Genomic DNA, 14794 nt, shown 5'->3' with positions numbered 1-14794 from the left:
TTTACCTGTTACGGGGGACTGAGAGCCATCTCTGTAAGGTGCCATAAGGATACACAAGTGAAATAGAGACTACAAACTGACAGAAAGTGACCTGTGATTGTAACAGATTCAAAGACAAAGGAAAAGATGTGATACCTTACCTTTGGGGCCTGTAGTTTATCAGATACCGCTTGCGTAGGTACTGCAAAAAGGGGGGTTGGTGCGAGTGTTGTTGGCTTTTTGGGAGGCCTGGGTGGTGGATATAGGGTTTGGTTTTCATATCTTCGCACCATATAGTATTGTTCTTCGCTGATCTCTTCCACTGTTGTCTTAGTCGCAGGGAGTACAACTGTTTGGACATCTTTGCTGAGCAAATGGACTGACATGTTTAAGCGATATACAGGAATCTCCCAGCTGTCCACTGGACTGCTGACGCTACTAATCAGCAAATAAGAGTCTGTGATTTCTTCTTCAAGCTGCAGACCAGGTACAGCAGCCAAGACATCATCCCCAATGGAAAGATCCCTCACAGAGACTTTGACGTTAAAAGGCAAACGGAATTCTTTGCAAATCTCCGAAAGCTGGTACTGTTTCTTGTCATGAATCACTTCCACAAAGCCACCTTCCATATACATAGGGAGGAGCACTTTCTTATAGGTATCACTTAGTATTTGTTCGCAAGCTAAAACATCTACAACTTTTTTTCTTCCCTCACACAGAACTTCACTAGTCTGGCATTGCTGAACTAGAAACTGATCTCCAACTGAAACAGAAAAAAGCTCTTTATGGGGAGAATCAAAGGCTTTTGTTGCTACGACATGAAGCTGCTCCTTTTCACTTCTTGCTATCTCTAAGTCATAGGCAGTTGGAAACTCCCGAGGTCTTCTCTTGAACTTTCCTTTGTAGCTCATAGGGATTAAAAAATGTCTTTTGGGGGAGTCACTTCTGATCTCAGAGGAGAGGACTCTTTTTGCCTGGTACTTTTTGTAGATGACAATCTCTTTCCCTGTACACAATAGGTTATAAGGCTTCTGGCTTCCTTGTGGCCCTTCCATTATCTCAGCAACCATAGGAAATTCCTTGCTTGTTCTCTCAAATACATCTTCCAAAGACAGTGGCTGAAGAAAAGAGCTAATATCATAACAGTCTGTTATATCCTTGACTTCAACATCCAGATCTGAGAGGATATGAACTATATCCTTTCGAACTGCAAAGAAAAAGAAATACATTTATTTTTGTTTTCAGTCTGACACTGAAATAAAATATACATGCCCTTTAGGCCAAATTTGTAAAGGGCATTCTCTGAGGTGTTGTGCAGCTCTTTGTGTGCCTGCATTGTTGACACTGCCAAACAAAGCGTGCCTATTTTAATTTGAGATATACAGTTATCTGGTTTGCAGTACACCTCATGGAGGAAGAGAGAAACAAGATGATATGAGAAAAAGGTGTACAAATGAACAAAAGGTTAAGAAAAAGGAAGAGGAAAATCTAGTCCACTGTCTTTCTCACATCACCTCCAAGTTTAATCAGCTATTCCTCTTATCAAACTCTTTTTATTGAATACAAGATGTGTTTCTATTTTTGTATTTCATAGTGACTTATGGTTTCTCCTAAGAAATGGGAAGCACAGGATATTACTATGGCCAGTCTGGTAGGAAAAAAAGTATATTGATATTTATGAGAATAAGAAAAACATCTATAATTATGACAAAATAGTATCATTTTCTCAGAAAGGGAAAACCTTTGTATAACAAAGCATAAATTTATCACGGATGAATGAAGACATTTTCCCTACAGTGGTCCTCTGTCGAACTCTTGCATCTTTTTTCGAGGCATCTGGTTTTATTCATTGTCAGAACCAAGCCACTGCATTTAATGGTCTGACAGGAGACAACAACTCCTTTATCACAGCTGAACTTGCAAAATTCTTGATGCAAAACTTCCAAGCACAAAACTGACTATATAATTAAAGCTTGTTTAAGAATTTGGCTCCAGATCAGTGACACCACAGATCACTGACCAGGACAATAAAATTTAACAAGTAAATATTATTTAATGATCCTCTTCATTAAGACTTATTTTGCTTAGATCTGCACACAGTGTATAGTATATCCTGGATTCACACTTCCTTGTAGTAGGATATACCAATATTTTGTTCTTTTAAACTTAAAATTTATCCTCTTATTCTTTAAAATTCTTAAATCACTATAAGACATTTTGTATGATAGAATGTTATGTCAGTGATTCAGGATCTGTTTATTCCCTCTCTGCTTTTGTCACATTAACATCTTCAGGTGACAAATAGCCTAAGCATCACAAGGGAGTGTCCCTGCAGGAGGAATGATTACTGAAAATGAAATTTTTCTGTGAGCTGTTGAGGGAATTCCAGATACATAATTTTGCTCATTATTAAGAATGGGAAGTATAAAGGATTCCTGCCCACAGCCTGTGAAAATGTAATCAATCAGCTCTCCCTCTTATCAGACACAAGTGCATACCTAACATGTCCGAATCTTCTGAAAAAAAATTTAGAAACATTTAATTAATTTTTATTAATTCTGCACCTATAGCTAAGGGGGCATATGAATACACCTAAGTAGATCCAGTTGCAGAACTGGGAAAACTAAGTATTTTAATCCATGAAGTTGTTCATTCCAAACTTGCACATTAAACCTGATAGCAAACACAGTGTAATATCTCATGAAAAGCATTTAGCAACTAGAGTATATTGTTCTAACAGTCACTGCCTACCTTATTTCTTTTTCGTGTACTTTATCCATTTACATATGTCATTCCCCAGAAAAAATCTCCAGTGTGAAAAGAGTTCCTGCTTAATATCCTGATGAATGACATTTAGTAATATGATTTCATTTTTATGGAGCTGACTAGCATACTTCTAATAAAGGCAATAGGCAGCAAAACCTTCCCAAAAGCTAAGTTCCTATCATGCAAACCTTAACAGCATGGGTGCACCAAAAAGTAGAAGGGTAACAATTTTCCATCTACTGCCTGGGCTGCCCTCAACCTCTGAAGCAAGGTCAAACTCTTTAGCTTAAGCTATTTTTTTTCACTCAGTGGAGAAAGGATAGGCTGTGCATGCACACATGGCTCATTACTGCTGCTCAGCTCTTCAAGACACCATAACTCAGGAACATTTTGCTGTGTGTTCATACCCTTGCACACCTTCTAATTTTATTCCCATGACTAATTTCAGCAACAAGTTTAAAGTAAGGCAAGGGTATAAACATTGGTAAGAACCCAGCAGTTTTGGCTTTTTTGGTAGAAAAAGCAGAACAGTATTGACTAGTCAAGGCCAAAACAGTATTTCTTCTTTGTTTTTTTTTTTTAATAAAAATGCATACACAAATTACAGCTCTTAAGGATATTGCTTTTCTAATTCTTTCCCATTTCCTCAAACTCAGAGGTTTCAGAAATTGTCCACGAGTCTTTCTGTTTACATTTTATTGACAGTTCTTTCTGCAATGGAGTGAAATAATATTGTTCTGCTTTCTGCAGCACTCTGAATCTGAAAAATGAAATGCAGTTGATTGATAAACAGTAGTTGAGTGTATTACAACATATATTTCTGTATCTATTCTCCAATTGCTAGCCAGAGTCATAAATGACCAAATGGCTTCTCCATGGCCAAAGTCTGAAATTCAAAGTAAGAGAATCTGAGAACTGAACTGAATTCCTAAGCTTGCTTTTTCACTTGACAATGTATTTTCCTTTCAAAGATGATTTAATTGTAGTGGTACTAGTATCAATAAAATGGCAACAGAAGTAAATGCAAGGAAACTATCTGAATTAAGGGATGGTAGAGGAAACAAAAATGGTAATATTATTTTTATGTTTTGCAATCTTGAAACTAGCAGCAGTGGTAAATATGATTCAGGAATTCTTGGCCAAAATGACTCCTGTCTGTAATTGAATTCTGAGCAACTTGTGTGTGTTTAAGAGCATTCTGCCATATAACGAGGAACAGATCATGGACTGGTTCTTACTTACATTTCATTACTGCCTGTACTTCATAGACAGGCATGAGAATCAAGCAGCCATCAAAATTCTCAGGAAGTGGATTAGAGGAGTCCCACATGTGTAAAGTATTGGAAAGTTTCACAATCCGGTTTCTGCTCTTAGGGATTTTCCATTCTGCAATCTCTTTCAGGGTGTATATCTGGTCATCTTCACACTCGTAGAATTTTCCTTCTTGCGAAAGGGGCAAAGTAAAGGAATGAGACTGGTTGTTTCTGACCACACCACAGTTCACAGTCGTTGTTCCATTGACCTCTTCCACAGAGTTGAAGGTGATCTGCTCACCATGTTTGATGGTGAAGTTTGCCAATTTTATATCTTCAGGGCAGTAGAAACATGGATGGCCAAATCGTGTTGGCCCAATAGAGACTTTTCTTGTAATTTCTTCAATGCTAAGATATGGAGTTTTGTCAGCCACAACCTTATAAAGACCTAGGAACAGAAAAGTTTAGTTATAAAAAGAAAAATGTACAAAACCATGCCAAATTTTAGATTGTAAATTGTGATCAAAGCATATCAAATAATTTGTGGCTGATAATTCTGTTGCTAGAAATGTGACTCCATAAAGATAAAATCAACTGCATGATACAAAGTATAGATGGCTGGAATTAGCCCTTTCTACTCTGCAGCTAAAAAATTTCTGGCATGTTTACATACATGATAAAAAGAAATAAAGTTAGTTTCTTTGCTACAGCAAAAAAGACAAATTGTCTCATATTCCTATCTGTCTTCTCAGGAAAACAGCCTTTAAGAAATAAATGTGGACCTGGTATGAGGAAGAGCAATGCTAATATGATCAGTGAAATGCAAGATAAAGTTGCTCCCTAAAAATCCATCCTACCTGTACTTAACACATGCAGACCAGGGATTCCTAGACCAAATATGCTTAAAGAAACAGCACACACATGAAAAATAGCACCTATAGACAAGAATGAGCAAGGGAATTTGATTTCAGCACAACTGATAGCCCAGGCCACCAGTTGGAGTAATTTGCAGTATGGGCACGGGATCAGGGTGACTCTCATGAGACAATTAAAGCACTGAAGTACCGCAATGCAGAAGCTGCATCTGAGGTTCCCTAACCACTAGGGACATTATTATTTCATGTTAATCATGCCCCTTGGAGCTGTCTCATTAGGTGTCCACACAGCAAGAAAAATGTGTACATTTCTGTATTTGTGTGTTTGTTACCATAGAGGAAGATGAAGTAGACAGTTTAGAGGACTAAACAGTGGGGCTTAGCTGAGCTGTGTGATTAAGCTGTCTCCTTCCCAGGATGCAGCAGTGTGAATGCTGCCTTGTGGAATTATGTTGCAACTTTCTGGGACAATCATAGACTAAGGCTCACTTCCTAGTGAACATAACTGAATGCACAGGTTATTCCTAGGCCTACTTTGCAAGTAAGTGGGCCCCACATATTAACAGGTAGCTGCAGCTACAGAGACAAAGCCAAGCTTCTAGGGTGATACAATGCCTTTTTTCCCTTCCTTCCCCAAAAGCCATCCTAGGGCAGAAACCTAGGGCTCTGCTGCTCCACATTTTTGCCTCCTATGAACCATACAAAGGGTACAGTATCCTTGCATTCAAGGAAACCTCCTACCATCGCAGTTATGGAGGAATAATGGGACGGGCCTCAAGAAGTGTTGCCCGGCACCGATAGAGACTCTCATGGTAGCTCCACATCTCATGAGTGGTTTATACAATGTCTGGACAAGGGGTTAAATGCATCTACAGTATGCATCCCTTCCACCCTGGTCACTGAGTGTGGGAACTGGGGCCAAACTGGCCGTGGCTCCCTTCTCATGGGAACCAGAGCATGAGAAAAAGACAGGCTGCCCCTGGCATGAACCGTGATCTCAGCAAGGCAGGATGCTGCCAGAGCGCAGAGCCTGACTCTGCAGCTTCAAGTAAGCTGCGTGCTAGCCCATCGCCAGAGAGCCATGCTTTCCTTCAGAAGAATGAGCTTGGCAGTCCCCACAGCATCAGCTGTAATGCCCAGCCAGTCCGCACAGCCTGGCGAGGGTAGCGCTCCTCACGCTCGTCAGCCACACTCAGGCCATGAAGGCACTTGATGCATTTTGTTCAGGAGTGATGCTGGTTTGAATGGGTCGTCCCCTTCCACTTCCCTGCTGGAAGCTGGGCAGAAGCTCGCTTACTCCCCTCTCTAGACTTCCCCCTAACCGAGGGACCATTTAAAAAATTAGGTCAGGGAATTGCTTTGGTTAAAAATAACCTCCAAATTGCTCACTTCCTCCCAGACCAGTTCCTTTACCCAGTTTCACACCCCCACCCATCCCACAAAGACTCTTGTATCAACACAGTTGAGGGGCCTGCATGGAGGGGCTTCTTAAACAAGGGCTTCTCAAGATTATATTCCTAAAACCAGGATACATCAAACCATTCCCTCTACCATAACAGCCATTTTTTGCTGCAGAATCACTGTGATCCTAGGTCCACTGTAACAGAAACTGCTACATTCACTTCATAGCTTTTGCACCCTTGCTGTTAAAGGATATACCATTAAGATTCTGTGTGTTGAATAGCTTTTAACTGATTTTATCACCAGATTGGGCATGTTTGGTTCTAGGTATCCCATGAGACCACTAGTAACTGTGGCAACTAACAGCTCTGAGCACTTGTCAGCAGCCTAAACAGTAACTGCGTATTTGATTTACTGCAGAAATAGTCACTAATTGTGCCTATGTAACTGCTTTCCACCATTCTGTGCCTTCACAGCTGTCTGCATGATAGTTAGCTTTTCTTATGTGAAATTAGTATGCTTGTGCAAATATATCCTCTACATATATGTCCTCACTGCAGCACTGCAGGAAAGCCCCCAGATTTTTTTCTAGGTTGCAGCGAAACTGCGTCCGTGAATATAGCTGCACAGACACAACTTAAAGACACTTTTCTTTCTCACTAGTATGCTTAACATTTCTCACAGCTGTTTTTAACATCATTACAAGCAAGTTAGCTTCCCCAATCCTAATCACTGCTGGAGCTGTCAATGAAGATCAAGATAAGCTTGGTTCATCAGCATTTACAAAATATTAGTGACAAGTCCCTGATGACAAAACAAAGTTGTGGAAAACAAAACATCCCCTAAACAGTGTTCCAATGTCATGCTTTGCAAGCACAAAATGGGTATCATCTCCTGGCAATGCTAGGAGAAAGGAAATGGGAAAACTCTTCCTTAAAAGGATGTATTCAAAGTACGTATGATGTATCCCAAAGGCAATAACTATGTTTACCCATCTGCCAGATAGGAGCACATGTACTGCCCCTAGAAAACATCCAGAAGTACGTTAAAAAGCCTCCATAAACCACATTAAAAAAACATTTGCAGTTGAGACTATTTGACAAGGCACAGGTATGAGAAACATTCCTCTTCTCTGGGAGTCTGACACTAGACTCAGGCTCTACTAATTTCCCTGGGATGACCGAGCTGTTTGCAAAGCAGCTATATCAGCAACAAACTGATGAGCAGTCTGTGTTGGAAAGCAGGTTTCATATGGAAGTGTAATTGTCAGGTCTCATACAAAACTAGACAATTGATTATCCCCACAGGCCCAGGCAGACTGACTTTCTCAGGGTTGGGAGCAGAGAAATCTTCATCTTTCGTTCCGCTGGTTTTCTTAATTTTGGTAGCAGAATGCTTGCACAGACAACTAAAGAACCATGTGGACTTGCATAGTGAGCTTCTATATTAATGAGGCCTATGAATTAAAGGCACCTAATAGCCACCTGTTTATGCTTATGAGTATGTAAAGTTCCATATGTTTCTCTCTCTGCAGATAAGAGGTGAATATTTAAAAAGTTATTCTGGTGTGATGGGTGAAAGTCACTGTGGTTCCTAACTAACTGTCAAAATCTGACATGGGTGTCTTCTCACAAATACCCTCCTTGCTATGATGTTTTTATTTATTTTTCACGGGGAAACGCCTTTAAAAAACTGTTATCTGGAACTATTCAGAACCTCATTAAAATCATTATGAATCAAATTACAAAACCAAATGTTTTCCAAACCTAACATAGCAAAGAATCCTCTGGAGCAGGGGACATATGGCAAGTCTGAGATGCTAAAGTTTGGACATTTTGAGGTCAAACAAAAATATTTTTGTGCTCTTTCGTAAATCATAAAATGAATGACTTAAATTCACTTAGACTTTTCTAAGAGAGCTGGGTGGACATCTGAGAGGGAGAAATGGAGGGAAATAGTGAATCTGGCAAAAGGTCCAGCTGGCATATTGAGAGCTGGCATTATTGCTCACATTGATCTACTTTCTAAATATAATATGGTCTGCAACCAAGGCACACCATTCCCCAATAGTTTGTGGAAAAATAGAGAGAGAGAGAGGAACAACTATATGTACATAATAATGACAGGAATCTATAGTCATAGTCAGACTCTGTGAGTCTTCTGCACCTAGTGGCATTTTGCCAGGTGAAGCACCTGTCTAGCTATAATATGATAGTCAGCCCCAAACCTAATCACCCCCTAACTTTCAGGAAATGCTTTCGGCATTGATGTATACAAATATACTGAAGAGGGGTGAGGGGCCTGAGAGACCGAAAAAAGTTATTTCTACTGGTATGAGAGAGAAAAGAAGGCCCAAGGATCACCCATGTAGTCCTGTGGCAAAGCATGTTTCTAGGAAGCATCTTTTTACAGAATAACATGCAGCTCTCATGTTAGTTACAGAGTGATAAAGTGTACCTCCCTGTAGTTTTATAGACTTCCCATTTTGTCTTAGTTAGAGTCCTGAAGGAAAGAACTGTCCTTTTCATTCTCTCTTTTTCTTCTCTTCACCACAGAAAAAAAAATAAAAAATACAAGAGAAAACCAGCAGCCAGGCTCATCTAGTAGAGCAGGAGGTAGCTTTCAAGAAAACTATAGCAGAAAGATCCTTTGTCCTACGCTAGCAGTTTCTATTGTCCAAAATAAAGCAGAAGAAAGGGAAGAGTGCAGTTTCCAACTTCTCTGGAGCTGACTTGATTGCCATTCCTCTTTTCCCTCATTCCCAACACCCCCTTCTCCCCTTCATCTGTTCCAGCATCCTCCTCTCCCCATCCTCTCCCACATGCTAACTCCTTGTTCTCATCCCTTTGTCTCCTGCTGCTTTTTTCTCTCCCCAGATTGATTGGGTTTTTCTCCACTACCTTCCCAGTCAGTGTCAACCGTGCTAATGTGAAGCTCAGGGTGAGAAATCAGGCAAATCTTCAGAGCCCTTGGTTCCCTCCAGCTCCTTACCATTCCTCCTCAATTGGTAAGCTTCACCGCCTAAAAGCAGTGTAGTAGACATCACCCTTGGCTTGGAGACCTAGGGACTGATTTTGCTGTCACTGTTTTACAGTGGGTTCACTCCACTAACTCCCGGTGGGTTCCTTCAGACTGACAGCATTTTAACTCATACGAGGATGAATCTTCTAGTGTCTAAACCCAGTTCTTCCGCTCATGTGCTGCACAGCCATGGACAGGCCTCCTGTCTTGTGGCTCGCAAAGGTTGATAGCTCAAAGAGACAGCAGTGCTCAGCTCTGTGTTTGTGAGATCATGTAGAAATGAGCAGCGGTAACTAACTGGCATAGATCTGAGAAGATAGAGAGCCCAGCAATATTTTTGCAGAACAAGGAGTATTAAGAAACAAAAGGAAAACATTTGTGCCAGCACACAGGTCAGGTGTGTAAATTGTCCATCTCTGCTAACTTGTTGGTGGTGAAAATTGTGGTTCAAAATGCTGTTAGATGCAGTTATTGAAATGTCTAAAATAACAGCAGAATTTTTTTTTGGTCCAGTGTATGAGCACAGAAAGAATAGCCTGGCCCTCTGAAGCATGAAAAAGAACAAATTATTAGAATGAGACCAAAATGAAATAACACAGATAGTGAACTTGCAGTTGCAGTGATTTCTCTAATGCAAAGGCCAGATTAGGTCCTTATCTAGAATCTGATTTGCCAGAGCAGAAAAAAAGGACTTACGTAGACTGCAAATATGTTCAGAAAGTCAAAGAGAAAGGCTTGTTTAAAGCCAATGAGCCCAGTTCTTCTCTCACAGAGATGTTATCCCCAGTGTAACCTAAATAGAATTGTTGCTTACTTATGCTAGTATGCACAAAGTGAAAGGATAAATGGACCCATTTGATGGAAATGATAACTCACAATAAAGGAAATTGAAAATAACATTAAAACAAAAGGTCTGTTTACATCAGCATTGGCAAGAGAACACTCTAAATACAATGTAAACACAGTGCCAGTTCTACAGACCCAATGATATTTTTACTGAAGTCAGTCAGTGACAATGTAAAAAAATCAACTCCAATTCCATTCTATGCTTTGTTCTAGAGACGGGGCAAGCCAGCAACAATCTAATATGATGTTTCATTCAAATCATAAATGTGATAAAGTGACAGCTTTATAAAAGGAGAAAGGTCAAAAAAAAACGTGTGGGACAAGTTGACTTTGCAAAGCACAATCATTCTTTAGCTAAGAAATAAATTAGACAAATGACAAAGTTTCATCTTACTGAAAAGAACTCAAGTGGATAAGGATGCATATACAGAGCAAGAAAGAGACAGAGAGAGCAGTGCTCGCTATTGGGCTAATAAGCAGTGATATTATAACCCTCTTCAGTGCTGCTCTTCAATACTACCTATCATGTGGAGGATAGCAATGATGAATTTTAGCAAAGTGAACCCTGAATTTATATTTCTGGTGAAATAAGTTAATGTAGAAAAGAATACCCAGGTTTCTAGAATACTAGTTGTGAGAGTTTGTAAGTAGGCATGCAAACTGTAGTGCTTACACTGAATTTAAATATGTGTTTGATAGGGCAACAAATCACCAAGCTGTAAAACTGATCAGTTGAATGCCAAGAAATCCAGAATCACCAAGCTGAAGCATTTGAAATGGCAAGTCATTCTGTCCTAAAAATCAGGAGATTCAACATTAATAAATGTAAGAATACTTTTATCACTCAATTGCATTGGATGTTTTAGGATTGCAGTGTTCAAACTCCTGCCAGTCAAGAGTTCAAATATAACCTCCTATAGTGATGATAGAACAAATTTTAATGATAGCAAAGAAGCTTAAATTCAAGAAGAATACAAAGTATCTGGAGAGTTCACAATACAGCAGTACTTTAATATCTCTAGATAGCCACAAATAATTAAAATGTCTTTGATTGCTACATCTGGGACCTATCAGTGCTCGAAAATGGCATGTATTCTAAAAAAAGTCTTTTAACAAATGGTCATACAAATGTTTCTGATTTACAGAATAAGAAAAACATGAAAGTAAAGTGAGGATCCACTGGGAAACAGAAAATGATACATAGGACTACTTCAGGGAGAAATCTATATTTTGAAGATGGAAAATGAAGGCATAGCAGAAGGTATTTTCCTGTAGAATTCAGATGAGACAGTGAACTCCTGTGTGTTTTTACATTTTATTTATTTGGCTCAAGAGGTAGGCCTTGCCTTCCTCTGCAAAAACACATGTAACAGTTTGGATACTGGCATAACCTAAACAATATATATGTATGTGTGCATGTCCTCATATTCACAGCAGAACATTATAAGAACATCAATGAGCTTACTAAGTCAGGCATTCAAACATTAGCAGATACCCATATTATGTTTCCCTGTGCAGCATTAATATAGCCTCCAATATGCATGCATTATGATACAGTGTTAATTAAATGTTTATGTGCTGTTTTTTTCTATACGAGTGCTGCCTCATTCAGTGCACTAGCTAGACTGTGGTTTGGAAATAAATCAGAATGAGGTAGTGAAAATGCTTGTCATCTTTCAGGTTCCTGTCTCATTTGCTGCAGAAGGTGGAAGTGTGTAGCAAGTGCGACATGGACTTGCAGGAGAATAATGATCTGGGAGTTCTCCACAATTTCCTATAGACCTTGACTGTCTGCCTTGCACAGACAGCCTTACTCTGACAGCTGCCATCTTCTGAACACCTGAATACTTTTCTAGCATTACTGTTACTGTTACGTACTTTTGTGCGTGTGCATGTAATTTACTGTGTTAAAAAAAACACATCCCTCTCACCATGGAATCCCATCATTTGGCATTCTCTCAAACATTCACACGGATCACCGAAGTGCCACAAGTTTAGGACCTCCATATAAGCCCCTATAGCAGGGGAAGGCATCGCAGCACCACCATCCCGGCAGAGTTCATGACAGCTGCGGCTGGCGAATGGCAGGGGAGCCCTGCAAACAGCCTCAGGGGCTGATGTGCCATTGCGTGCGCCCTTTCCCTGCATTCTTGATCTGCAAGCATCCCATCGCCTCTCTCGGAGCAGCCGTCCCGCCCAGGCACCGTCCCCAAGTCCACTGGCCTCTTTCCTCGGCTCCCCCTCTCCAGCCCCCTCACCTGGGGGGCTTGGGGGCCCTGATCCCGTCACCTGTCCCGGCATAGGAAATCCCCTACATGTGTATTTGGGGGAGGGGGGCTGTAGTCCCCCTGTGATGCAGATTCCCAGCTCTGCCCCCATTTCCAGTCCCAGCTCTTTGCATATTAAGGCTTTATCCTTCTGCCCTGCTCCCAGATCTAAGTCAGATCTTTTCCTACCAATTTTCTAACCTCATTTGCTTCCCCCATTTCCCCCCCACACACATACACACACAGTCCAGTGCTTCCCCTCTGCATTTCAGTCACTTTCCTTTTTAACACATTCTGGGCCCTAACAGCAGAGGAACTCTGATGAAAGCAGAATTGAAAAATAAACAAACATGACATGTATGAGTTGCCGAAAATGCAGAATTTGGCCAGTTCTCCCTAACAAGGCCACATGAACAGAAGAAGACATGTCTTAAACATCGTTGGTACCAGAGGCCAAATTTCAGGTCCACACTCCAAATAATGGCCATCTTGGGACTCCTCTACAGAATAGCCTAAGCTTTTTTTAGCAGAAAAAAACATTAATTTTCCCCTGATGTTGTTCCCAGGCATCGACCAGCCACTTTGGCCATTTGAATTAAAATAAATAATTAAAAAAACCCACAAAGTATAACAAAGTACTTTAAATATTTTACATTCAGAACAATAAAGTAATAATATATCAATAGTAAATAAATTATAGTCTGAGCACACAACAAGGAAAACTTCAGCTCAAAGTTAAAATTTTAACAATAATAATTTCCATCCAGGCATGAAAGAGAACTGTAAGAGTTGAAATTTAAAAATGAGTTGATTGTGTCTTGTGCCATCCAGTAAAATTGTATCCTTGACAGCTGAGCTGTAACCTCAGACAAATATCAATCGAAACAGCAAATCAATAAAATGAACAAAGGTGATTACTCAGGGTTATAATTCCTCAAAAACATGTATTCATGAAATACTATACCAGGAAAATTCAGTGGTAATTCCACTTTGGCTGAAAACTGGCTCTCTTCATTATTCTCACAGATACTTGCTATGAGCTTATTAATTTTGAACCCAATAACTTTAATCACTTCTCCTGTTGACAGGCAGCATTCATTTCCAAACATTTCATAGATGGAACCTGAAAAGAAATACAAAAGGAAAGAAAAGTGATATTCAGCTTTTTTTCCCCCACTTTTTTCAAGAATCTTTATCTCTTTGATGAAAGAAAAAATACCTTTACAAGTTGTATGAAATATACTTATTTTGCAGTAACTAACCTGATTTTCATTTTCTTCCTTAGTGTCACAGGCAAATCCATCTCGTGACTTCAGTGATCTCTAGATCAGCCCTGTATGTACATTGTTCTTAGATACATGTCTCCATACTGGCATAAAGAGCTCTGAAGGACCAGCATTTCAAAGTTATTACTTTGAAACAGAACGACTCAAAGCATGGGACCTCCTGGCTCACCAATGGCAGCCTCAGGAAAGCACCAGGCAATGGAACTGTGGCAGGAAAGGTCCCTATGTACAGTGCAAGGCATATAGCATACCCTATAGAAAACAACAGATTGCAACAAAAGACAAAAAACACAGACCCTACGAGATACTCTGAGAGAGATTAGGAGATATCAAAATGCAACCAAGATTTGAAATTTCTACAGTAACAGGAAATCTCAAGAATGTACAAGAAATGTGAAAGTTGATAACTTCACAGCGGTAATCCTAGGAAGTGGTCTCTGCCCCCCTGCCCCACACTGTATCAAAAGAAAGCTCTCCTAGAAACTACTGGTTCTGCTCTGGCAGAAAATGTTCCTCTGTGGTCTGTGATGTTCAGAAGTTTAATTTTTGAGTTTATGAACAAGACAACCCAACCAAGCATTTCAGAGATTCCTCAGCAAAACCTAGGATGACAGCTCACCCTACCAAATACCCTCCCTTTTCTGGTCTAGCTGTGGCCAATCTCTGCTGTTTCAGATGAGGAAGGAAAAAAAAATAAATAAATGAAAATAAAATGAAACCAAAACAAAAGCCAAGTTATGCAGAAGGAAAATTCTTCCTGGCCCCTGAAGGAGATTAACAGAAGCTTTGACGCATGGGATTAATTAATTATATATAAAGGCAGTGCAGCAAACACATGGGGATTAAGTCTTCTCTCAATTCCATTTGTAGATAGCACTAAATTGAACACAGAAAGCCTCTCATCCCAAATGTTAGCTTTAATGCCAGCATCAGTTCTTCTGATGCTGTGCAGTTCCTTCCATGAACTTATTAATCTCTTTCTGAAATGATTTGAAAATACTCTTTTTGGAATCTCAGCGCAGAACCTCATTTCCTTCATGACAAGAAACCTTATTCTCGTTTCCACTGTTAATTTATTGCTCTATTTGTTCGCTCTACTA

The 14794-nt window shown here is 39.9% G+C and overlaps 1 protein-coding gene across 1 annotated transcript in view; it reads right to left on the bottom strand.

Annotated features, from left to right (window-relative positions):
• The window catches only part of THEMIS (thymocyte selection associated), an 81713-nt gene that overhangs the window by 52554 nt on the left and 14365 nt on the right, over positions 1 to 14794 (bottom strand). Inside the window, exons 2-4 of the mRNA XM_013958969.1 lie at positions 13373 to 13531; positions 3988 to 4446; positions 141 to 1186 (exon numbers count right to left, since the gene is read on the bottom strand). Coding sequence (XP_013814423.1) covers positions 141 to 1186; positions 3988 to 4446; positions 13373 to 13531 — 1664 coding nt within the window. The remainder of the gene's footprint in view (positions 1 to 140; positions 1187 to 3987; positions 4447 to 13372; positions 13532 to 14794) is intronic.

The sequence above is a fragment of the Apteryx mantelli genome, chromosome 3, assembly GCF_036417845.1.
Source record: "Apteryx mantelli isolate bAptMan1 chromosome 3, bAptMan1.hap1, whole genome shotgun sequence".
NCBI classification, from domain to species: domain Eukaryota; kingdom Metazoa; phylum Chordata; class Aves; order Apterygiformes; family Apterygidae; genus Apteryx; species Apteryx mantelli.
The sequence above is the reverse complement of the archived record's forward strand: the minus strand, read 5'-3'. Positions and strand labels throughout refer to the sequence as shown.